Genomic DNA, 25804 nt, shown 5'->3' with positions numbered 1-25804 from the left:
ACTTTGGCTCAACGTGACAAGGCTGACTTCGATCTACGATTGCATCTGAAAGTGCAGCGAGCGGAAAGATGCCATGCCACTAAGTGTCACCCCTACCTCCTCCTTTTTCGTTTTTTTCTTTCCCCAAAATAACAAGATGTCCTTATTTTATTCACAAATATGCATAACACATCCAATGCGCATGAGCTCAAACAAAAAAATCCATGAGCATTTAAATGTGACTATATATATATATATATATATATAGAGAGAGAGAGAGAGAGAGAGAGAGAGAGAGAGAGAGAGAGAGAGAGAGAGAGAGAGAGAGAGAGAGAGCATGACTGACATCTGCCATGTATGCTTATATTTTATTGTGATCTCCACTTCCCCCCCCCCCTCTCTTTGTTCCTCATTCGTCACTGTGCGTGGCCACGAGTGGCTGAAGAAGTCAGTGTCCGTGTCGCACCGTGAGTTGACAGGGGAAAATGGGAGCTAACGAGCTTGTCAGATGTCCTGGCAAGACAAATGGGAGCTTGTCACTCACCCCGCTTTAATAACATTTAATGGAAACGTATTGAGCCTTTCAAAAAATAAAAGCGTAACACACACTCGGGCCTGCTTAATTACGCACGGCGAGCTAAATTGCGCGTCAGCTAAAGGGCGTTGGCCTGTGCCCAGCTCCGTCACACATGAGCCTCTCGATACAAATGCGCTTCAAGTCACATCCAGCCTTCTTTGATCAGCAATAATATAAACAAATAGACTCTATCATATACACCTCATAGGACGTTGTTGACCAGTCACATTAACATATAAAAAAAACAAACTTTAAATATTATTTCACATATGAAACTTGCCGGTGGAATTCCTGTATCTGTTTTCACAACCCCAAAATAAATAGAGAAATACTCTCTGATGCCATGTTGTTTTTTAAACCTATTTTTTAATGCGTTACTTTTGGTTTATAAACGCCAACACATGGAACTCTGAGTTTTTGGAAACGTACAAAAATGTAAGAAAACACGTATAATTATACCACTCACCAGAGGTGTATCAGAGCTATTTAGTTCTTTCTGTTTTGATTTTCTTAGAAACGAAAGTTTGGCAAATGCATATCGGCACTCATCAACTATTGCACAAGAATTGAAAACTCACGAACATTCCAAACGAGCATCTTCTCAGCACAGTCAGAATGTTAGCTAATTCCGCGTGTCTCGAATGTTTTGACCCGGGTTTAACCCTTTTTAGTGTCCTTTTTGTTGTTTTGCCACGTGTAAGTCACCTGTCAGAAGCTTGCAGCTCAGTCTGCACGGAGGGCTTTCCCCTATTACTCGAGCTGGATGACTTTAGTGAATAAAGCTGAAGCTGTTCATTCTTGTGTGTAATTCATGGTGTGCGATATAGCAAACACACAGAAGGCTAGTCGTGGTCCTGATGTACTATCCCCCGGGCATAGGTTACACGACGCTGAGTTGAAACCAGATATGCGGATATATTCAAATTTGATCTTGCACTTAGAGGACATCCCAAAAGGGAAAATGAGCATGGATGCCGCGTAGACTTTACCTACTAATGGATGTTGCACACTATGATGGACATTATGATTAAATAAAAGACATGGTGGTTCAATTCCACACGATTCAACAGGCACAGCGAGTGACAGGTGACCAGATGGCATTTATAAAGATCTCAGTCTACTGCTTCTCCACTCCCGTCCTCTCCTTGATTGGAGGGAGCGGAAAATAGTCTTCACTCCATTTAGTGTGTCTTACCTGCACACTGTTGGGCACTTTGCTGCAACGAGTAGACACCGTAGCAACCGCTGCATGGGAGCAAATCTAGGGAAGGGGGTTGTAGGTGATCGTACCCATTCGCCATGCATATCAGACTTTTTCGTGCATAATGCTGAAAAAAAAATCCAGTCAGTCAGCGTACAGTGCAATTTAATGAGTTTTTTTTAATAATGTGGGTGATTCTATTGTCGAAGTCAAATTCATGCAAACAAAAAAGTTTTGGTTGTTTCGATAAAATTTCGGCACAAAATTGGGAGAGAAATGAGAGGGATATATGTAACTGGCGCCAATATTGTCATTGGTTGCCATGAAAACAAAAATATAATTTATTTCGTCTTGTTGTTTTGTAAAAGTGTTTAACGTTTCTGTGTGAATCTTTATATGTATGTTTTTTTTTCTTAAAATCCTCCTAATAAAGGCAAATCCAATCCAATCCAATCCAATCCAATCCAATACTTTATTTGGAATATTCAGGCATGATCACTTCCGGTCCCGTGTTACGTGTTTCGATGTGCGAGAGAAATCGCTAGAGACAAAGAACTAGATATAGCGAGAGAGATCGCCAGAGAAAGACAACGATAAAGTCTGCGTCATTAAAGTTTTTCTACGTCATTAAAGTTTGTCTACTTACGGTTTACAAAGTGCACACGGTACGTTATTAATTTGATTATTTCCTATATGTCTTGTCAAACATATTGTAGTAATGTTGATTGTTGTTTGAAATATCTTAGTTTTCACGGTTTTCCACAATAAACGTTTTTGGAAATCAGTACGAGGTGTCATCCTTAACCGGGGTAGATACAATATAGAATAAAGTTAAACAATTATCGGGCACAAAACAGTAAAAACAATGTAGTTTGTGTAAAGTCACCGTGGGCCGGTGCAGCCGTTTTATTTTCGTGCGTACAACTACAAACAAGTAGAAATGATTACGCGCAGGCGGTCTTTTAAAAGAATGTGACAACTTGAGCGCGCGTCTGTGTGATGCACTGCTACTCGTGCAGGGGAAGAGAAAAAACGGGGCGGCGCAAAAGCAATACACTAAATCAGGCAATAACGACGACAAACCGTGTGGAAAATGGACGCACATAGTACAGCAAGATATTATTCCTTGCTCCTGCCTTCTCCCGCTTCTTTCTTTCCTGCCTCTCATTGGATGACAAAGCCAACGGTGAAGTAAATATCTTGAGGATAATTGAACTGATTGTTAGTTGCAAGTTTCAATGTCTTGAATATAAAAGGCGCGCGTGTGCATTCATTGTCTCCCGCAGTCCTATTTAGCCATATTCATATTTATTGTGTACCCGATCAAAACTCGCTAAAATGCATTTTCGCAGTGTGTGTGTGTGTGTGTGGGGGGGGGGGGGGGGGGGGGGGGGGGTTCGGTCGTCATCATGATGCATTATTGCGTTACGCGTCTGTTTGTTGTGTCTGGAATAAAAAAAGAAAGGTGCAGACGTTCTGACACAAGTGCATTAATAAAAACTCATTCATTGCCAGACGATGTGCAAAAATGTGTCCACTCCAGTGTCAGGGTTGTTGCCATTTTCACTCAAATACCAGGACCCACAGAATATTGAGTTTTCAGACTTCAGCTTCGTGTGTGCGTTCAACATTTAGCTTGTAATAGACGTGCACATTCCACCATGACGTCCCCGATCTACTGCTGGAAAGATCCTCTCCTTTTTCATCGAGAACTGCTTCATGTCACAAAAAGGGTACAGAAAGTGTTGAAGAATGAATGACTCTCTGTGTCTTTGTTTTGTCATGTTATTTGTTATTTAGTTTTTTTTACTTTGTTACTTCCGGGTTGAGTGAACACAGGCGCGTGTGGCTGCCGCTGCTCACCCGCAGAAAAAATATCTTGTGACTGTAAAGTGTCCTTGAGAGTTTTGAAAGGCTATAAATGATAAATTATAAATGAAATGTATTATAATTATTTTATAAACATTCAATACAAACCTTAAAGTCTCTTCTTTCATCAGAAAAAAAGTTAATTCATACATTATATGGGGGCTGGAGTTATATGTTATATGAGCTAGAAATGAAGGTGGCTGTCCAAAATACAATGCAATGCATACATATCGCTTTAACAACAGCTGAAGCTGGATCAAAGCACTAATATGGAAAAAGGAAAATGCTGCCCCCTGGTGGAAAACAAAAAAACATGCCAGAGGCCATGGCCAGCACTTTATCGGCACCTAGGCATTAAAAAAATAAAACTTGAAATACTTCGGGAATGGCGCTCTATGTTATATTTTCAATTCTAAATTTGTGTGGGAGTGAATGAGTTCAATGTGACATACATTTGACCTTTTTTCGCGGATGACACCCAACTCATTGTTTCATGTCTCATTGTTTTTCTACTTTCATTCCTTTCATCACTTTGCTGCTGTGAAATGTAAATTTCTCCACTGTGAGACTAATAAAGGCAAATCCAATCCAATCCAATCCAATCCAACTCTACCTCTCCAGCAAACCCGACGCCTCTCTTCCACCTTCATCCCTCTCACGTTGCCTCTCAGAAATTAAATCCTGGCTTTCCCATAACTTTCTCAAGCTCAACAGTGAAAAAACTGAACTTCTTCTTGTCGGTACCAAATCCACCCTCCACAAAACTAACAGTTTCTCCCTCACCATTGACAATTCTACCGTGTCCCCCTCCCCTCAGGTCAAGAGTCTGGGTGTCATCCTCGATAGCTCACTATCTTTTCAGTCCCATATAAATAACATAACTCGGTCTGCTTATTTCCACCTCCGTAATATTAACCGTCTGCGTCCCTCGCTCACCCCTCACTCCGCTGCTATCCTTATCCACAGTCTTGTCACCTCCCGCATCGATTATTGCAACGCACTTCTCTTCGGTATCAATCAGAAATTTCTCCATAAACTCCAACTGGTCCAAAATTCTTCAGCCCGGATCATCACTAGAACCCCCTCCTTTCACCACATCACCCCTGTCCTCCAGCAACTCCACTGGCTACCTGTTAAACATCGTATCAAATTCAAAATACTTCTGTTTACATTCAAAGCCATCCATAACCTTGCCCCTCCCTATCTTTCTGACCTGCTTCAAATCTCTGTTGCCTCTCGGTCCCTCAGATCCTCATCCTCCCCACCTCTATGTGCCCTCTGCCCGTCTCACTACAATGGGATGCAGAGCTTTCAGCCGCTCTGCTCCCAAACTCTGGAATTCACTCCCACCCAACATCCGTAATATTGACTCCCTCCCTATTTTCAAGGCTCACCTCAAAACCCATTTGTTTAAAATTGCTTTCAATGTCTAGTTCTCGCTGCTATTTTATTATGTTTCATTTTACTTATGGTTTTATTGTTATGTGCTTTGTTCTATTGTTTTTATTGTAAAGTGTCCTTGGGTGTTTTGAAAGGCGCTTGAAATAAAATGTATTATTATTATTATTTTTAAAAAAAGGTGAACTCGAGGGAAATGCGTCTGAGGGGCGGTGGGACGGGGGTGATGTTAAAATCTCACTTAGGTGTATGTTTGGCAATATGATGTAGCACCACTGTGCACCTCGAGCTTATTACGGTGGACTCTCTTGAGAAACATTTCCGGGTCATCGCATCACCATTGATCTGCACCCCGCAGTGCACGCACCCAGTCTATATAGTGTAAAACCTACAGCAAGTGTGCACATGCAGGCTTTATATACTTCTAAATCTAATCACAAACGAACCTTAATTAGACAAGCAATCGCTGTGGTAATTAACAACCTCCTTTTTTACGCTGCGCTTTGATATGGCGCACACAGGCAGCCGGCATCGGCGGATAAAGTCTTTATTATTATTGCTGGAAACCCATCTGGTAATAGTCTTGCCCGGGACCTCCTCCCCCTAATCAAGGTTTTAATTAAAGACGGTTGAGGGCCACGGAGAACATGAAGGCCAGTAATTAAGACTAACATTGGAGCCAACAGATGCAAAGCTTCTCTCCTTCATGTGCTGGTGCACAACAGAAAGTCCCCCTGCCCCCACCACCACGATCACCATTGCACAAACCTAGACTCTTTTGCATATGGTGATAATGAAATGGGATGAGGTTCCATTTCTGAAAATGTGATGGACATTTGCAAAATAAGACTAAGACATCATGAGTAAGGCAATTCCCATAGTACTTGGTATTTGGACCACCATGAAAATGAGTTGTTGTTTTTTTTTATCATTCATTTTAACTAATTCTCTGCCGTTCACAAATTTATTTGGTAATTGAAAATATGACATCGTGCACCATTCCCAAATGTGTTCGGGTTTTGTTTTTTTTCATTCTTAGTAGCCGATAAATCCTGGCCATGGCCTGTGGCAATGTTTTTTTTTTCTTTTCCACAAGGGGCAGCATTTCCCTTTTTTCCATGTTAGCGCTTTGTTGCAGCTTCAGCTGTTGTAAAAGTGCTATATAAACCAATATGTAAGTATTGCATTGTATTTTGGACAACTGCCCTCATTTCAAGCTCATATAACTCCAGACCCATATATTTCAGGAATTAACTTTTTTTCTGATTAAAGAAGAGAATCAACGGTTTCTTATGCGGCATTGAATATTTATGTAGTCCTAAAACTCAATACTCTGTGGGTCCTGGAATTCAAGTGACAATGACAAAAACCTTGGCACTGGAGTGGACACATTTTTGCACATCTGGCAGTGAATGAGTTCAATAATAAAGTTTACGGTTCTACACATAAGGCTGTGACCCGCACCCCCTTTTAACATCATTACAAATTGCAACTGTTGAAATATTATCACCTTATTTTATTTGAAAAAACATAATTACAAATTATTGATGTAACATGATGGTTTACTTTTCTTACAACTTGTTTTTCTATTACAACTATGATACCGTGCGTGGGACGTCCTTTCTCTTATAGTTGACATACATTTTTGAATGATACTACATAAAACCATAGACCCAATTTCTTGTCAAATTGCAACTTCCATAATCACGCAATATTTCCACAAGTCTTGTGGTTCTAGGACTTGGATTGGATTGGATTTGCCTTTATTAGTCTCGCAGTGGAGACATTTACATTTCACAGCAGCAAAGTTATGAAAGTAGAAAAGCAAAACATTCATTTTATCTTGTTATTTTATCCCAACTTTTACTTCTCAGCGAAACCCAAATCTCCTTCTGTAAATTCCAAATACCACCCTTCCCCTTTCTTTTCCAAACGCAGGCCCATTTGTCTAAGTGCAAGGGAGTGGATCCATGCATTGTAGATGTTCGTTTTCATACTTTGGCGCGTATTGATTTTGGGACAGCTGTTGGGGGAGGGGGTGGAGGCAGTGGGGGTGGTTGTCGCATGAAAGGGCCCCGATCATCCTGCATTAGTGTAATTCCTGCGCAGTGGTCCGACATGAGGCCCCCATAAAGACATATTGTAAGAGTAAAGTTGCATGATATCTCTCTTTATATGATGAAATCGCCACTATGTGTTAGAATATTTGCACAGTTAATAATTAGACAAATAGAAACAAACTTTATCATGCTGTGTGGGTCACAATTCTATCTTATGTAGATGTAAACGCTGGAATGACCTGAACAGTATTTGCATTAGTTTTTTTTCTCATACATGCTGCAGTTTGCCTATAAAATATATACAATGTGACATTGCCTCCTACAAAATGCATTGTAACATTTGAAAGATGGTTGAGCAGATGGGGGCATGATTATGCCAGAAACCCCCGCAAAGTTTCCTTCCTGCTCAACCACCAAGGAGATTGCACTTTAGCCTCTTGACACATCATGAAGATCTAACAAATATGTTTAAGATTGGTTCCAAACAATCTTCTTGAGCCGAAAGAAATGGCGTTTAAATGATATACGGTGGATAATCAATGTTCACTGGTTCAACTGGCAATCGATAATAAAATAATTGTGTAAAGCTGAGCAAGTGGCTTTTTGTAAATGTGTTGTGTTTCTTTTCTACAGATCTTGGTGTTTCTATGATGAACATGAAATACAAGAACAAAAAAATCCTTACATTTAATATCACAGGTCGGAAGCCTGTGTTTGGTTAATCATCAGGCTGATAAAAGCAGTAAATTGAATTAAAAAAGAGCACTGTACTTTTACTTTGCTAAATCACCTCAGAAATCGGGGAGACAGAAGCAATTAATTGTCCGCGCCGAACCCCCTCTGCACCACAGTTGCCACATATGGAGCTTTTCTGCCCCCTAGCGGCCAATTGGATACCAATTAAGGTCTGGACGTGGGAAGAAAAACGATCTTGCTTTGAATTTACAAATACAGAAACCACAGCGATGAATTATAATATGGACTATATTGTTAAGATCAATATTTTTATTAGGTTGGTAAGTTTTTTTCCCCCACATGCAGCTGTAATCCAATTTTGAAAAGGGCAGCAGAAATTAAGAAACACAAGAAAATATTCTTGATAAAAGTTGACGAGCTTGGTGACATGGCTATTTCAAAGTAAATATGTCATGGTTATAAATTGCTTGGATTGAATTTCATTAACAACCAGCACATTAGCTGTCCCAAGACTTAGTGGGTGTTCCATACATATATTTGACTTATTGGGGTCATTTATGGAAAAATGATTCTATTTATGTGAGGTGGGGTTTCAATGAGGAAAACGATGACCATATTTATGTTGGATTCAGAATTTATTTATTTAATAGGACACTTTAATATATACACTTAAATCATAAAAGTGAATCTGTGCTGTCTATCATATCATATACTGTCTGACAAATAAATATGAAATACATATATACTAGCCAGAGCATGTCTTTCTTGGGTGAATTATAATAATTTTCAGGTCAACAAAAGCCTCTCAGAACTCTTGTATCCAACTCTTGTGTCAGATTTTAATTCAACAATGATCCATATGAATCATTAGTCTCATCATCCATTGAATCATAAAATCATTTTGGAATAAATTTAAGCAAAATCACAATCAATAATTCATGACTGTCTAGAAATGTGTGTGTGTGTGTGTGTGTGTGTGTGTGTGTGTGTGTGTGTGTGTGTGTGTGTGTGTGTGTGTGTGTGTGTGTGTGGGTGGCATGTGTGTGTGTGTGTGTGTGAGAGAGACTGTGCGTGTTTGTGTGCGTGTGTGTGTCTGTGCATGCAGGATGAGGGGGCGTTTATGAAGATTTTTGTCTGTTAATTACACCAAATTCGCTTGTATAATTATTATAATTGAACTCATTCTGAGGTTGGCCCTCATTTTTATTTCCAAAATTGTTTTTCCTCTTATTACTTGGATCCATTTACTTAATAAGAAGATGAGGCTGACTAACTTCAGAGGTCACTGTCCTTAAAAATGGTTCTGCTAGTTGTTCCGCTGGTACACAAGGGGAATCCACGCATTAACTGTAATGTTAAAAGAATGAGTCTTAATTTTCCATTTGGGTGCATAGGGAGAAATGTCACACGAGCTGCACAGAAATGACTGTTTTAATTATTACAGGAGCAAAGTGGCGGGTGATGAATAGCCTGCAATTCAGCAGGCTCAGATTTGCGTGCATCTTATTGAGGCACTGTAATGGGATGAAATGGTCAACATGAAATCAAATTAAGTATTATGTTCCAAAATAGCCTTTAAGTGTCCTGTAGATCAGCTTCTCCCAGGGTTTTGTCATGTCATGTTACCCCCTCTCACCTCTTTGACTGGCATTGACTGGCAATTTCTGCTATTAAGTGCAGCCTTCAAGTGCAATGTTTTTACCTACACCTAAGATAGCGACAGACCGAGACAATTTAACAGGCAATTTAACTGACCGTGTGTTAGTGAAGCTGTCTGAGTCGCGCTCTCTGCCAGTGCACCTCGGCATGATGGATGTAGGCAGTCTGGGCGACGTGAAAAGACACACAAGAAACACTCACAAATGCTATTGCGCGCACAAGATACACAGTGATACACAGACACGCTGGCCTGCCATATTTCCCCAATACAAACGCATATGGGCCCATCAACAGCCAAACCCCTTTTCCATTAAGTCAACATCTTGCGCTGGCGGTTGGAACTGAGCGGGGCTGGAGTCAGGTCGTCCAAATCCGTCAGTAAGAGGACGCAGAGGCGTTTGTCATCCTCCTCTCTGGGCACCATCCTCCTGGAAGAGGGAAGGGGCGACAGAGGGTGGTGCAGCCATATAGCATCTGGCCTTGCTAGCTCCAGCTGCAGAGTGAGAGGGGGGAGTTATGGGGGGTTAGAAGCCACGTGACAACCCGTGGGAGACACTCGCTCGGCAGCCAAAAACGCCTCTGCACCCTGTTTATGGGATGGAGGGCGAAACACTCGCATCAGACGGTAAATGGGACCAATATGAGGGGCCTTGTGACCATTTAACGCTGACTACTACTTATTTGGAAGTAAGGCTTAAAATAAATGTTTTGCATCACAGTTTGCGAGGGAAAATTAGAATTCTGCAGCTCACCAATTCATATGGTGCAGCAAAATGGGTAATAGACATTTCACTTGGATGGATGCTCATTTGTGTCTCATGAAACCTTCTGCGGGTAGTCGGACACTTATGTCGTACCGGCTACCTAATGACGAGTTTTAACTGGGTATTTGTGTAAAGTTGCTCCTTTTACAACACTGAACATGTATCAGCATGAACAAAAAAGTTACACAAATAAATGAAGGATAATATTATTGTGGTTTGTGTGCACAGAGCCAAAAAGCAGCAGTTGTGGAGAATTGGAGGTGAGAAAGTCAAGGGGAGAAAAAAGTCAAGCAGCCTTCTCCAACCTCATGTTGTGCCTCTAATTTGAGTTGCGAGAAATCAGCAACAACGGCTGAAGAAAAACAACCAATAGGAGACATCTTGTGAGACTGATGAGGCATCGACCATTTGTCATGCATTTGTGACATTTGCTTACATCTTTTGCAGCATTTCTCAAGATGCAAGCCCGCTCAACACATCTTAAATGACGCAATTATGGCACCTACATGTATTAGATTATATAAGCCTTTGTCTGCCAGTGGAGAAATTTACATTTCACAGCAGCAAAAAAAAAAAAATACAGGCTTCAAAGGCAGCCACTCTCGCGGCGCCGTCTTGAAGTTAAAAAAAAAACTAAATAACAAATAATATGACAGCACAAAGAAACAGACAGTCATTCAATCTTAAGCACTTTCTGCACCCTCTTTGTTGCATGAAGCAGTTCTAGATGAAAGAGGATCAAAGCATCCTTTTCACCAGTGGATCAAAGACGTCAAGGTGGAATGTGCACATCTGCTACAAACTAAATGTTGAAAGCAAACACAAAGCTGTAACGTCCATTGACCAAAAGACATTGTCTCACGTCTTCTGTTCGACGTAAATCCGCTTCAATTTCAAGCTGCGTCAGTTCCACATACGCATTGGCGCTCCGCACTGACGCTCCTTCTCATCTCGGGCTCCTCAAGCCATGCATCCATCCATCTGCAGACTGTCCAACAGCACCGACCTTTCCACTGAACAAAGCGGGGCTGTGAAAATGCTCCCCCTTACAGGCGCAAAAAAGCACAATCGCCCCAGAGCTGTCCAGCGATGACAGTCAAATGGCATCGACATTCCTCCCAATCACAAACAGTGCTGGCATATTTGTGTTGCCGAAAAGGCACAAGAACTCAGCGCAGTCTCTTCCTTGATGAATGTCGTGGCCAAAAACGCTTAAAAACAATCAAACTCCATTCCATACGACACACAACAACACATAGTGACAAAAGAGAACACAAATACAACACAAAAACCACAAAACAAGCAAGGCTCGTGAGAGCACTTGCCGACGACTGCCTACTCGGGCGCCATCTTGGACTTCAATATATTAATGTATATATTATGTACATATTGATAATATATGTATATTTCTGACATGGCTTCAAACCAAGGGAAAAGATTGAAGTCCTGTGGCCTGAAATGTTGTGAGCGGAGGGATGACCTACAAATCACAGGTCACAGTGATGACACAAAGAGGCCCAGAGACAAAATCTCAGCATCAAAACACAAATGTTGAAAAGCCAGCAGCAGACATTTAGCACCAGACTCAGAAGCCTCAGAGCGAAGCTTGTCAGAGGATCTAAGCCTGATTTAGAGCCCCGGGTATAGCGTTTAGCATTAGCACTAGATACCCTAGCATGTCCGAGGGCTTGTTCTGAGGCAGTCCCGCTGATTGAAAGAAGAGATCAAATTGGATGTTTGGAGGGGAGAGATGAGAAGTTCACAGAGGGCCAACACATGCGTCGTTCCTACTGTGAAGTGTGACCTTTATGGAGGGAAGATCTTAGGGGCTGAGGAGCCCCTTGCTCATTCATTTGTCCTCTGGGATTAATTAACCTCATTCTCCCAATAGGCCTCTGGGATTTTCATTTCAGATTGGATGCAGTCCTACTGGGGGGTCGGGAGTAAGGGGCTCACGCGCCTCCGCTCTGATCTCATCCAGGTGTAAGTTTTTAAAATCATGTTTTACAGTTTGATAACTTTGACTATTCGTACAGTACGACAAAACTGCTTTTGATGTAAAGTGGCATTCTTTAAACTGTAGAAATAAATAAGGTCTGGGAACTTGATGACAAAAGTGGTCCTTACCTTATCTCCCGGTGCGATTCTTCAATATATGCATCATGCACCTTTGTGAGGACATTAGGACGGTGAGTCAACAAGCAAGCGAAATTATCAACACTAACCACAAGCATCTGTTTGATGTCAGTTATGATCTGTCATGGGGGACTGCTGTGCGCCAGTGTCAGGTTGGCCTATAGATGCTCGTGATTTTTAATGTGCTAAATGTCATATTCCCAAAAGATACCTCACAAATTCACCTTGTTTGCAGAAAGTGGAACACTCATGTCAATCACGGCGGCAAAACGCCGTAGGCTGCCAGCTCACACGACACACGCCGGTCCCTGTAGTCTCGTCACGGACGTTCCCAGACGGTCCACCACGACAACTCCAGCTCATCTTCTTTTCATGGTCTTCATTACGACCTGTCAGGACGTAAATTGGCAGTAAATGGCCACGTTTATTCATACGACATTAAAACAGCATCCCTAAGTGTATCGGGCCCTCGTGCAAATGTTAGCGTCATACAGTGACCAGGGGACTCAATTAAGAGGAGGCATAAAACGATGCATGCACACACAAACATACCGATTGACAAACGGGGGCCTCGCTATGACAATTCCACCTTAATACACCTCCTCAAACATTATGTCCGCCGTTGATGACCTCCTTTGAAGACCCATTCAGACAGACACTTGCTCCCCACATATTTGCAGCGTGAGTAACGACGGCAAGGGCCACGCTTCACGGAGCACTGCGTCCATAGACAAGCCTCGCGTCTGAGGCTTGGCGCGAAATTTGCCATATAACACAGTAATTACTAGATCAAATCTCAAATTGAGCCTACGCTGTTCTGTGATCCCTCCTATACTAATCAGCAGACTGAGGTATGGCCACGCGACTATAAATTGCTGACTTAATTAAAACCAGGTCCTCTCTGTCATCTAATTACAGAGAGAAAAGGTTATTGCTTCGATGCAATTTTCCAAATATGATTCCCTCACAGTTATTAAAGGCCTGGGTGTCATTTATTGTTTTAGATTTTTCAATATGGAAATGGCCCCAGTGACAGACGTAATGACTCGGGGAAAATGTTTCATCTCGATAGCGGCCTGGCACGACCATTTGTCTGAGATAAGTGGAGCGAACAGGAACCGGGGGAAATGTCACAGGAGGTATCCCATGATTGCCTCCACTTTACAGTTGTCATTAAACAGAGCAAAGGTTTCCTTTCTCCTCTGTGGCAGCACTGAGAAGTTTATTAATCTATCTAGAATATTGGGGGGTGGTGAGTTAAAAGAACTACGATAATTCAGAATGGTGGGGAAGGAGCAAATGGCGGAAGCGTAATTGTGTGATGGCAGACATATAGTCGCTGTTATTGTTCAGTCAAATAAACATTCTTTGGCTGACCCCCAAACCTGCGGGAAGAGAAGGCATCCAAAGAATACATTGCCAATTTGTAGAGAAGAAGAACGCTCTGAGAGAATACACAGATGATAATTACGGTGGCGAAACAAATCTAGTTGGTTCAAATAAATGTTTCAGAATAAAAGTCTCAAAAAGCACCTTTGATTTGGATCTATGGTGTGATTTTGTGAAATTTGGAATCCGACCAAAGGTTGTGAAGCAAAACTCATGATTCAAAACCCACAAAAGACCAGAACGGGAGAACCATTTTCATTTGCCATCGCCAATATTATGAGCTTTCAACATATAGACAGTTCAGTAGACTCTTGAAATTTTGCTGACAACAGAAGATGAATGGCAATGAGCAGGAATAAGTTTAGACATAAACTACACCCAAAAAACAAACACTAAATGTATTGCTTGAATACTAATCTCTGTCCCAGCTGCTTTGTAATATATGGCTAAGACTACGGTAATTTTAACTGGTAGACAAAAAACTACCAAGGGGAGGTAGCTGTACTTAGTTACGTAATGCTGCGTATCATTGAAAAAGTAGAATATTTATCTACATAATCTTCTATCACAGGTTAATTCAAGGAAGCCGTAAATTATATCAGTAGAAAATTACTTGAAACAAATACAAATCTGAGGATGACAAGCAGTCGTAGTCAAAGCCGGTTGATTAGCCAACCTCTTTTAGTCACAATTATATAACTCAACAGTTAAAATAGCTAGCTAACAGTCGCTAGCAGACAACATTGTACCTGCATTGAATGCTCAATCAGTCCTCATATATTGACAGTAGCAATCAATGTAGTTGCAATGGCACTCATTTAATTTAAAAATATTTTGGATGGTATCTTATGTTTTAAACATGCATGTGAGCTCATTAGCCACGGTAACAGATATGAGTGTCATTATTCCATTTTGAAAGCAACAATCTAGAATATTGTTGCTGCATGAGACCTAAAGCAGTTTTGAATCAGGTCTAAATAATCAACAAGAGGTGATAAGGTAGAAATGACATATAAGCAGCTAATTAAAACATTTGCGTATCACATATGTTCACTCTTTTCTGCCTTCAATCACATCCACAGCCTTAAAGCAGTTATTTATGCAGCTATAATCATCGCATACTCGGATAAAATACCCAGTGTTTACACAAACTCGGAGGTTCGTGAAGCAGAAGCAATGATTAGTAAATTAAATTAATAGAATGTCCAATGTTTGATAGTGAGCGTGGGCCAGGAGAAGGCCAAAACAGAAATCTGTCCTGGACACTAATGCTGTGTGTCTCCCACCATAGGGTTTTCTTAATTACATTAACCAAATGCCTCTTGCGGTGTGTGTGTGTGTGTGTGTGTGTGTGTGTGTGTGTGTGTGTGTGTGTGTGTGTGTGTGTGTGTGTGTGTGTGTGTGTGTGTGTGTGTGCATGCGTGTGTGTGTGCATGCGTGTGTGTGTGTGTAATCTCATGGTTAGCTGAACATCCCTGTAGCTGAGCAATCCCCCCCCCTTCCCAGTCGTGCTTTCCTACAGTGAAATATTCATGTTGAAAGCCACTCTTACTTCCTCCTTGTAACATTTTAAAGTTGTTTCGGTCAATGTTATTGCTGTTTGACATCGATGCAAACTTACCAATGGGCTAAAAATCCCAGAAAAGTTAGCTTTGCAGCTAAGGTGGTAACAATGGTTTCCTGCTCCTCATGTTGAATATTAATAAAAAAATGAGTTGAAAATATTATTTTTCATTTTTAAAAATCTGTATCCTTTTCATGCACCCTGTAACCTGATAACAGGATAAATTGTCCATTCTGGGAACCGTTGTGACGGAAAGGGATACACAGTGGTGCCCCAAGCCCAGTATTATAAAATATGTGCTTTGTGATTACTACTGACTGCCAATTTGTCCATGTTGTTCTAATTTAGAAATACCAATCAATAATCAATCAATCAATCAATCAATCAATCAATTAATAAATCAATCAATCAATCAATCAAAGATTACATATGGGAAACAAGATAAATGTTTACCTGTCTTTAGAATTACTGAACAACATTGTCATTTTGATCAGCAAAACACGCAGTACGATATTTTTAGTCAAATGCAAAACACCAATAAAAATGACTTAAAGTGTCCAAAATCTGCAAAAAAATGAACCCGGAAGTGACCAGTTTCAGAAGGTCCACAGGCTGATTAATTCCTTACACGGAGCTTTGTCGCCCTCTTCTGCCTCTTTTTGGTGCAACACAAAGTTTTCAGACCAAACAAGTACAGCAAAATGCATTGACGTGATGGAAGGACTGCTACAATGTGTCCTTTTTTCGGTCAGGGGCGTTCCTTCAGTGACGTAGGGTGAGGACTCGTCACCAACTCAAAAACAAGACTTCCGGAATATTCAGCGCGAGTCTTAAAACGTAAAATATAGCTATATGCGGTGGAATCTTTGTAAAATATGCTCAATAGAAGTCATTTGAAGCCATTTTACAAATTATGGACACAACTTGTCCGGAGACGTCGGTTGTCCTTTAAAGGATGAATCTCACAACAAGGGTAAAAGACACAGACACATACACAGACACACTTTTGTATTTGTTCACATCTGATGGCACTCTAATTTGAATTGACCAGGCAGGACTAATTTAAATACATGAAGTATTCATTAATTGAATAAAGAGCCTAGTTAGCCTCAGGGCCCTTTTATAAACTAGGATGTACTATTTATGCAAAACAGCAATGTGCCATGTGCTGGCTTATTATGCTAATGTTGAATGGCAAAATACATGTTTCTCCTGCCCACGACTGAGGATTAGGCATGGCAGTGTCAGCAAGTTGTTTGGAGGCTACAGACTGTGCTCTTCCACATTACAGCATGTTGAGATGTCGATGAGTAATGCGATTCTTCTGCAAGTATAGCTGATCTCACTGCCCAAGCAAAATTGTTTTGAGACTTATTGACCCCATCACGACCTCCTTCTACCGCGGTACCATAGAGAGCATCCTGACCAGCTGTATCACCGTGTGGTACGGCGCCTGCACCGTGTCCTGCCGTAAGACTCTGCAGCGCATCGTGAGGACAGCTGAGAAGATCATCGGTGTCTCTCTCCCCCCCCTTCAGGACATCTACAACACCCGCCTCACCCGCAGAGCCATCCGGATCGCTGGCGATCCCACCCACCCCTCCCACAGCCTCTTCAGCCTGCTGCCATCGGGTCGGAGACTGCGGAGTCTCCGAGCCAAGACCAGCAGGCTCAAGGACAGTTTCTGCCACCAGGCAGTCCGGAGACTCAACTCCCTCCCAGCCCTGCCCAGCCTGCCCCTTCCCACTGCCACACTCACCGAACTCTGAGTACACGCTACATGCTGTACGATCATCCTGAACTCTATTTTTTGTTATTTCTCATTAGACAAGACCTCACTTCAACCCTTTCTAGTTGTTTGTTTTTGCAATTACGACATTACGTCACTTTATGTACGTCACTTCCTCACTTTACATATGTCACTACCTCACTTTACATACGTCACGACCTCACTTTCCATACGACACTACCTCACTTTACATACAGAAATTACATGTATTGTCTGTTGTCAATTGTATGTCTTTTTTAGCCACGTTATAAGTGCCTTGCATGTCTTGCACGCTGGGTCCGAGAGGACATTAATTTCATCTGTGCTGTATGTCATGCATATTAGCATATTTGACAATAAAGCTGACTTTGACTTTGACTTTGAAAACACATTGCAGAATGCGAGTTAACAAACATGGACCACCTTGATTGTGATGGTCATTTACTACATTTAAGCAGTTTCTGCGGTAAAATACCCCCCAAAATGTTTACGGATCATTAAAATTATTATTTATGGTAAGGCAGACAATTAAGCAAAGGGACTCATGGTTTACTCTTTTTGTCCTAATTTGTCTGATGTATTTTCTTTTTTAATCATTAGCTTACATATGTGAAAAATGTCAATTTTATGCAAAAACATGTTAAGTAAGATTGGCATAAAACTGCTGAAGTTGGATTTCTGCACGGATAATAATAATAATAATAATAATAATAATAATAATAATAATAATAATAATAATAATAATAATAATAATAATAATACATTTAATTTCTAAGCGCCTTTCGAAACGCTCAAGGACACTTTACGGTCATGGGATAAGAACTTTATTTATTTATTTATTTATTTATTTATTTGTGCAGGGGAGCAGTGGCAGCCATTCGCGCCAGCGTTCACTCTACCCGGAAGTAACACAGCAGCAAATCACTTCCTGTTATTTTTAACGCATGGTCAGACGAAAAAGCCAAACATTTTGTCCTCATTTGCTTGCTTGTTATAATAATAATACATTTTATTTTAAGCACCTTTCAAAGCTCTTAAGGACACAGACTGGCGCTGCATCGGTACTATAATAAATAAAATACAATCACAAATAGAATACAATAAATACAATAAAATTATAAATAGAAACGAGAAAGAGCTACACAGAAAATGCAATTTTAAATAGGTGGGTTTTGAGATGGGATTTGAAGGTGGGAAGAGAATCGATGTTACGAATGTTGTGATATTGGGTCTTACATTTACCTATTTCTGTAATTTGTACTATGATAGCTGCCATTTTATCATTGACCTGTGTCCTTTCAGTGCTAAACCTAACATCGCTATAATCGGGCCTTTCAAGCCATGCATGGTTTATATTTGATACATTAAACACAGACATTTATTTTGATGCAATACAGTTTGCCTCGTTTTTAGTCTGATGCTGAGGCTGATTTCTGAGTTAAAGAGACAAAAAAAACATCACATATCACCCAACAAGCAACCACATCCGAAGGCTGCAACGAGCTTGCAACGTGGCGCCGAAATTCCTCTCGTGCCCATCTCACCAATGGCGTGTGTTCTTACAGAGAAGCCCATCTAAGACACTCTTAAACTACGCTCTGATTGGCTACAAAGGAGTAGACCGGAAGTCACCGCCTGGTTACGTCCCTTCCACAGGCAAACTGAATTGCGTCAAAACATAAAAAATTGCAACGGGGGTTTCTGCAAATTCGTCTTCTCTGGCATTAGTGTGCCAAAATTGAAGCTGTTTAATGTAGAGGCTTGGTTAGCACTGAAGGACAAAAGCGAGATCATTTAGAAGCGGAAGGGTGAAGTTCCAGTTGTCTTATAACAAAAGATCGTGTTCGTTCTTGATGGAGATGTTCAGCTTGGTTTGCGCACTGCTACTGTGCATCGCCGCGGCCCACGGAAAGCCCACTGCGAGGAAAGAGCGAGTTGTTCACGGAACCAACCTAAACGAGAGGACCCAGGAAGACAACAAAAGCTTCCAATACGACCACGAGGCCTTCCTGGGAAAGGAGGAGGCCAGGACGTTCGATCAACTCACCCCGGAGGAGAGCAAAGACAGACTCGGGTAAGTCAGGGTGCCTGACCCTCTTCGCACCCACCGCCAAAGTAGAGCCTCTGAGTGTGAGTTTTGCTTGTAAATCACGCAGACTCACTCCACACTACACCAGTTGAACAAATACCTCGCGTGTAACTCTCCATTAATATTTATAAACAAAGCGTGAGTGCACGACAAATATGTGCAAAGCATGTCAGCAAATGCAAAAACTTGATTGTTGTGCCGCCGGCGTCTTCTTGCACACCTAATGACTTGATTTTAATTATGGATCATCATTGAAGAAGCATTGTAGTCGCAACATACACGCCATGCTTCATTCAAACGCATGAAATTGTTTCTTTTTCTGCTTTGTCGGCTCTTACGTGGCGAAAAGGGCCTACTGTGACACTGGGAGAACCCCTTATACATCATTACAACGTGGCAACTGGATTCTAAGAATACTTGGTTTAAATTGGGTTGCTGCCCCTCCCACCCCAACTCTCCATCTCAAGTTCAGTCTCCTCTCATGGCAAAAAAATACAGAAAACATTTTAAGCGTTTATAGTTGAGGAATGCATGTCTTGTGGAACATATTTTGCTATCCACAAATGGAAGACTATCTTAGACACTGTAATATCACTTTGAGGAAATTAAAAGTCTCTTTTCCTGAGTTTTTCTAAAAAGTCATTGAGCGTGCCTGCATAGTTTTTTTTCCACTTTCCTGTAAAATGGACAGATCAAAATGAATAAAAACAAACAGTATATTTTTAAATGACACAATGTTCAACCAAACAGTTGGACCACCGAAGTCAGATCGTATAATGCTAACTGCTGCCAATGGGCTAGTGGAAGATGGCAACATTGTCACTGTGATTATAAACATTCAAATAACTGCTGCTTTAACCCAGCACACACACATACACACACCATCCAGGAAGCATATTGTCGGACATGCCGGTTTCCATTACCTTGGTCCGGATATCCTGATAGTTCATAAATTCTTGGGAAGTGGTGTTAATTCTAAACCCAGCACTGATGGAGTTTTCAACTTGTTTTCTTGGGGTGTCGACGGGCATTTTCCTTTCAGTAAAATAGTTGAGCGGATCGACAGCGATGCCAACGGCCTCATCACCGCAGATGAACTGAAAGCGTGGATCAAACGTGTCCAAAAGCGCTATGTTTACGAGAATGTGGGCAAGGTCTGGGCAGATTATGACCTCAACAAAGACGACAAGATCTCTTGGGAAGAATACAAGCAAGCCACGTATGGATACTACCTTGGTAAGAAAACACTCTCCTCGGGATCATCAATCCAAGGGATGATTCTGAATCAACTTAACACGCGCAAAAAGTCCCACGTGCTTGTATTTGGGTATATCCTGATGTATTTTAGGGTTCTTATAGAAGAAGAAAAACCCATGCGGAAAACCAAACAGGAACTCAGCAAGAATGGTTTGAATCACAGGGTTTACATATTTCATATTGTCATTTGCAAATCTTCACCAATGCAAGTGTGATTGTTTTTTTTAAACGTACGACAGCAAAAAGTTATGTGCCGCTCAGTAGTGTGTGGCACTATTTTATTTTATTTCTTTGAAAAGCACCTCTCAACAACTGGTCATCTCACGCATGCAACATCTTGGTGACCATTTTGCTAATAATATCTCCACTATGTATGCGTCAAATCCGATGAAAATTATATTTTTGAGAACGTGCAATGAAAAAGGTATCGTATTTTCTGGTGTATAAAGTGCACCGGAGTACAAGGCGCACCCCCGATGAATGGTGTATTTATAAACCGTTTCCACATACATATAAGGCGCACCGGACTATAAGGTGCATATCCAATGAATGAAAAGAGTTTTCCAAATATAATATAGAAATATATATTTTTTTTCCAAATATAAGGCACACCACATTATAAGGCTCTACATTAGAGCCTGGGGTTACCGCACTACTTCTTCTACAGGGGGAAATGGAGTCTTGTGCTGCTTAAAGTAGTTGCGAGACCTGTTGTGGCTCAATATTACTTCACATATAAGACGCACATGCTTATAAGGCGCAGGCTCATATTTTGAAGAAAATGAAGGCTTTTGGATGCGCCTTATACACCAGAAAATACAATAATATATGGCTCTGGATTAACATTATGAGGAGCAATAGGGGCCCATAATTTAAAACTATATTTCCATTTGACTCAATTTTTACTGTTTTATTGGTAAATACTTGCAGAAACTACAATATTTTTCTTTTCAAAACAATGAAATTCGAAGCGTGAATACAAAATCAAACCTGTCCTCGTGTGCTTAGCCAATCCCGAAGAGTTTGACGATACGACAGACCAGTTCAGCTTCAAGAAGATGCTTCCCCGCGATGAGAGAAGGTTCAAAACGGCTGATCTGAACGGAGATCAGGCGGCTGACAGGGAAGAGTTCACAACCTTCCTGCACCCTGAGGAGTTTGACCACATGAAGGAGATTGTGGTGCAGGTGAGCCTTCTCCGAGCTCATTGCTACTGAAAAGCACACGCTGGTTGCAGCAGGTCCCATTAGGTGGCCTGCTTTGATAAATATGCAACATTTGGATGCTTCCAAATCAAAATTTCAGTCTGCCCTTCAAATGATAGTCTGTATATTTTGGGGGAGAGCGTCCAGAGGGACATACCGGCTGTCCCATTTAACACTCTATCTTTAAATATGAATTTGGCCTCACGGTACAGTTGCGTGGGAAACGTTTCGCAGTAAGGCACTATGCTGCCTTGTTCATAAAAGTTGTACTACCCATTTGACATAGTTAATTATTAAAAGGCTCATTTTTTATGATGTCACCCAATGGTACTGAGCAAATGTTCAGCCTGTGGCATCTCTCCAATAGTGCCAAAAATGGCTGAAACTAATAATCAATCCATTTCTTCCAGTAGCCACATGGTCCAATTGATGGAACAGAGTCCTCTGTCTTAACACCTTCGTATGAATCTGGATTTGTGATAAGGCTTTCAGCGACAAATATATGAACACATGTAGACTGACAACAATATTCAGAGGTCAATATGCTTCATCAAACATGTAAAAACAACTAATATGATATGTAGTTTACTTATAGTAGTCGTGAAACTCGTCTTGGTTTTTGTCTACATGACTTTATAATACTGCCTCCTGTGGCCTAGTCGTGCATATGAGAAAAGCTGCTGTGAAATATTTTTCATCAAAACGTCAAAACATAGGACAAGCACTGTCCTGTTTACAAAAAAAACCTTCATTCTAAATATATGCGCCCACACTAACCAAATGTGCTAAAAAAAAGATGCATTTATTTGTTTAGGTTTGAGGTTGACATTTCCAGCAAAGTTTGGAGCAAGCAAATAATTTGATTTAGATTTTACAGAGCATTCCCCCAATATGAAACCATTCTGACTGAGTTTAGCATGTTGATGGAGCTTGTTTATTATTAGTCAGCTGTATTCTACGCATCCGTTAAATATTCATCAGTCTTCAGAGCGGGTGTCTCACCTACAGAAAAATCTGCATCTGTGAGTTTATCGCGTGTGGAGATCAGTGCGTGTGGTTAGCATGTAGTTGTTCACTCACTCAAGTCTCATCTGAAAGTGGGCAAAGACATGTTTAGGTGTGGGGCTACATGCTCTAAATGTGGTAGGAATGTGTTATTCCACATAAACAGGGCTACTTGTAATTGCAGCGCCAGTACGCCAGCAAAGGCTGTAAAGTGACCCTCATGTTGAGTTGCACTGCCCAGGGCAACTTGTTTCTGTCTTTATTCGTCCGAGTGAATGTTCCGGCTGCTGGTGACCCTCACTAGTGACATCACCTCATTGTGTTGAATGCAGGAAACTCTGGAAGACATTGACAAGAATGGCGACGGACATGTGGATGAGGACGAGTACGTTGGTGAGTTCAAGTTACGTTAAATAATTGGAAACACTGTGCTTCAGTGCAATTCCAGAGAAATGGGAAACGAATGGAAATTGAGCAATCATTTTCCTTAAAATGTAGAGCAAAATACCATGTTATGGATGATAGGACCATATTCGGAGGGTTTAGTTCGTCATTGTCATAACAAACGACTTATCCCCTTTTAGCCGACATGTTTGCCAATGAGGACGGCGGCCCGGAACCAGACTGGCTCAAGACAGAGAGGGATCAGTTCTCTGACTTCAGAGATTTGAACAAAGACGGTAAAATGGACAGGGATGAAATTCGTCAATGGATTATGCCTCAAAACTACGACCATGCTCAGGCTGAGGCGCGACACCTGGTCTATGAGTCTGACCAAGACAAGGTACAACTTCTTGAAGATACCATGTTTATGTTTTAAATGCTTGATATGACACATATGACTTTGCTTCACAATGCTTGGATTGTGCTGAGCAGATCACTGCTGGGATGACATCTGTGTTGATGTAGCTCAACTATGTTTAGCTGATGTTTATCTGCTACTTAGTTCACCAAACATAATCAAGAATGGACGCGAATTGCCTCAATTCTTGTACGATGCAACAAGTATTTAACAAAATAAAAATAGGTTTCTCCCAATGTTTGTAACAAATTTAATATATCATATATTAAACTCCCTTGCCCAGATTTATTTGAATTTGTTGTGAGGTTGCAGTGATCGAGCATTGTTCTGATTGTCAAGTATTTTGATAAAAGTGAATTTGGCATCAACAGACACCGTGGTGTGCATGTGAGGTACTTGTATTATTGTTGCCTATTTCCAATTTTAAATTGTTTTATATGGATTTAAAAGGTGGTGAGTGACATGCGTGTCAAAGAAAGACTGACTATTAACTTGTCTAATCTGTTACTTTGCGTTTGAAGTGATCCAGTGTGATTTGTGGCCATTGACATCTAGTGTATAAATATGTCAATCTATCTATGATTTCTTACCATTAGTTCAGGAAATTGATTGAAAGTTCACGACTGTCTGTCTCTAATCTTGACAACTTGCAAGGTTCTTGCCATACGTTGTAACTAGTTAGTCATATTGCACTCTTTACTTGTGCACGGAATGTTACGTGCAATTGCAGAAACATTAGCTTGTGTGAGATGTCGCTTCAACCTTTTTTGTAAACAAATGATTTGATTGATTGTTGCAGCCCAAACAGTAACTCACAACATTATTTTCAGGACCAAATGCTGACTAAAGAAGAAATCCTGGAGAATTGGAATATGTTTGTTGGAAGTCAAGCCACCAACTACGGAGAGGACCTTACCAGGAACCATGATGAGCTTTGAGCTACACTTCTGATGTGGCCACGTTGAATTCAAATTGATTTTTATGCCAGAATCTCAGTCTTGTTTGACTCTCACTGTAGATAACCAACAAGTTGGAGGCCTACTTGATCCACGCCTGTCCTACCACTTACGCTAAAAAGTCAAAGTATTTCAATGTGTGGCTGTTTCTGACATTCAGGAGCAGAAAGATGACGTTCTTCCAATCATCTGTGCCTTTCGCCGACTTGTCGGCTTCACTGCCTTACAAGCTCTATGAATAACTTTTTGATAACAATGTTAATGTGAAGCTGCAGTTCAAAGAACAGAAGTTTATTTATTTACATTTTTGCTCTGGTTAGGCCGTGTGTTAGTGAAAAACGTCGTTATGTTGGTTTGAACTGTTTTTTCTTACGATGTCTGTACGGTGATGTTTTAACTGCAGTGTATTTGCACTTCGTGGGTTGTTTGACTTAGTTTAGCACCTGAAAGATTTATGTTGATTTTACATCTATTTATTTGTTGATTTGTTAAATGGGCCAAAAATGTCTCATCACCCTACCATCTTAATGTTTGTTTCATTCTTTCAAAACACTACATTTATTTTCATGGTTCACATTAGTGAGGAGTGTCACACAGTAACATTTTTAGTACTTCAACATTGAAGAAAAAAAAGTAAAAATAAACAAAGAAACACGTACACTTTTGGTCTCTATTGAATCTGTCGGGCATAAGTTGGCCTCCAAGTTGTATTATGGCCACTCCCCCTGTCAATTTAGTATAGAAAATACTGAGCTGAATTCTCAAACAATAAGCTCATGCTGACTTCACACAGAAGACGGTTGAGGATCATTCAACTTTGGTGCTTCCACTGCAAAAGCATTTTCTAAAGCTCTTTTCATGGATGACCTGGGGTCTATCCCAGATTAAAATGGGTGAGGTGCCAAGCACACCATGGATTGGTCGCCAGTCCTTCACATGGCAGAGACGCAACTGTTCACAACTGGGATAATTTAGAATTACATTATACGTAATAGGTGTGTTTGGGGCACTCGGGAGAGAGACACAGTACTCCAAGCATGGGCCACATGTAGTTACAGGGGGGAAAAAATCCTGTTTTCCTTACATGCCACAGGGTATTGACTTGTGCATGTGGAAGTAAGTAGAAGAGGCTTTTTTTTAAGCATTTGCCCTACACTTTGGCAATATGATCAAAAAATCAAGTATTCATTGTTTATGTGTATTTTTTAAATATCTCTAATGCATGATTAACATTTGACATTTTTGTCCCCATAATGCCACAGGGTAATTGCCTGGGAAAGATAATGCCATCTCTTATTTTTTACAATTTCGCGTACAAATATGTTTGGACATACAGTAAAGTCTCGTTATATCGATATCGGATATATCGATAGTCCCGGTTATATCGATACTATTTCTATGCACGCACGGAGAAAATTACATGCAAACAG

General features: G+C 40.8%; 2 protein-coding genes across 11 annotated transcripts in view; one reads left to right on the top strand and one right to left on the bottom strand.

Moving 5' to 3' along the window:
• Positions 1-25804, bottom strand: part of pax6b (paired box 6b) — a 62042-nt gene that overhangs the window by 27943 nt on the left and 8295 nt on the right. For 4 of the 10 annotated variants that reach the window (XM_088992678.1, XM_088992688.1, XM_088992686.1 and 1 more), the window contains exons 1-5: positions 21397-21534; positions 12564-12728; positions 12331-12371; positions 9536-9932; positions 1752-1884 (exon numbers count right to left, since the gene is read on the bottom strand). The gene's annotated coding sequence lies outside the window, so the exon portion shown is untranslated. Of the gene's footprint in view, positions 1-1751; positions 1885-9535; positions 9933-12330; positions 12372-12563; positions 12729-21396; positions 21535-25804 lie in introns of those variants that run through there. The other 6 variants (XM_088992682.1, XM_088992684.1, XM_088992679.1 and 3 more) reach the window with 4 other exon arrangements.
• rcn1 (reticulocalbin 1, EF-hand calcium binding domain) lies at positions 18702-25034 on the top strand. Its single transcript, XM_088992691.1, has 6 exons — positions 18702-19134; positions 20192-20385; positions 21415-21593; positions 22949-23009; positions 23201-23400; positions 24249-25034. The coding sequence occupies exons 1-6, from the start codon at positions 18914-18916 to the stop codon at positions 24354-24356; spliced, it is 963 nt and encodes a 320-aa protein (XP_088848817.1). The 5' UTR covers positions 18702-18913; the 3' UTR covers positions 24357-25034.

Source organism: Hippocampus bargibanti, linkage group LG03 (genome assembly GCF_051943395.1).
Source record: "Hippocampus bargibanti isolate YZ-2025 linkage group LG03, ASM5194339v1, whole genome shotgun sequence".
Lineage (NCBI taxonomy): Eukaryota > Metazoa > Chordata > Actinopteri > Syngnathiformes > Syngnathidae > Hippocampus > Hippocampus bargibanti.
This window is presented reverse-complemented; position numbering and strand designations above follow the sequence as displayed.

Coding starts and splice junctions, on each gene's coding strand:
- rcn1 (XM_088992691.1), top strand. CDS start 18,914: ATGGAGATGTTCAGCTTGGTTTGCGCACTGCTACTGTGCATCGCCGCG. Junction 19,135..20,191: donor GAGAGCAAAGACAGACTCGG/GTAAGTCAGGGT, acceptor TTTTCCTTTCAG/TAAAATAGTTGAGCGGATCG. Junction 23,010..23,200: donor GGATGAGGACGAGTACGTTG/GTGAGTTCAAGT, acceptor ATCCCCTTTTAG/CCGACATGTTTGCCAATGAG.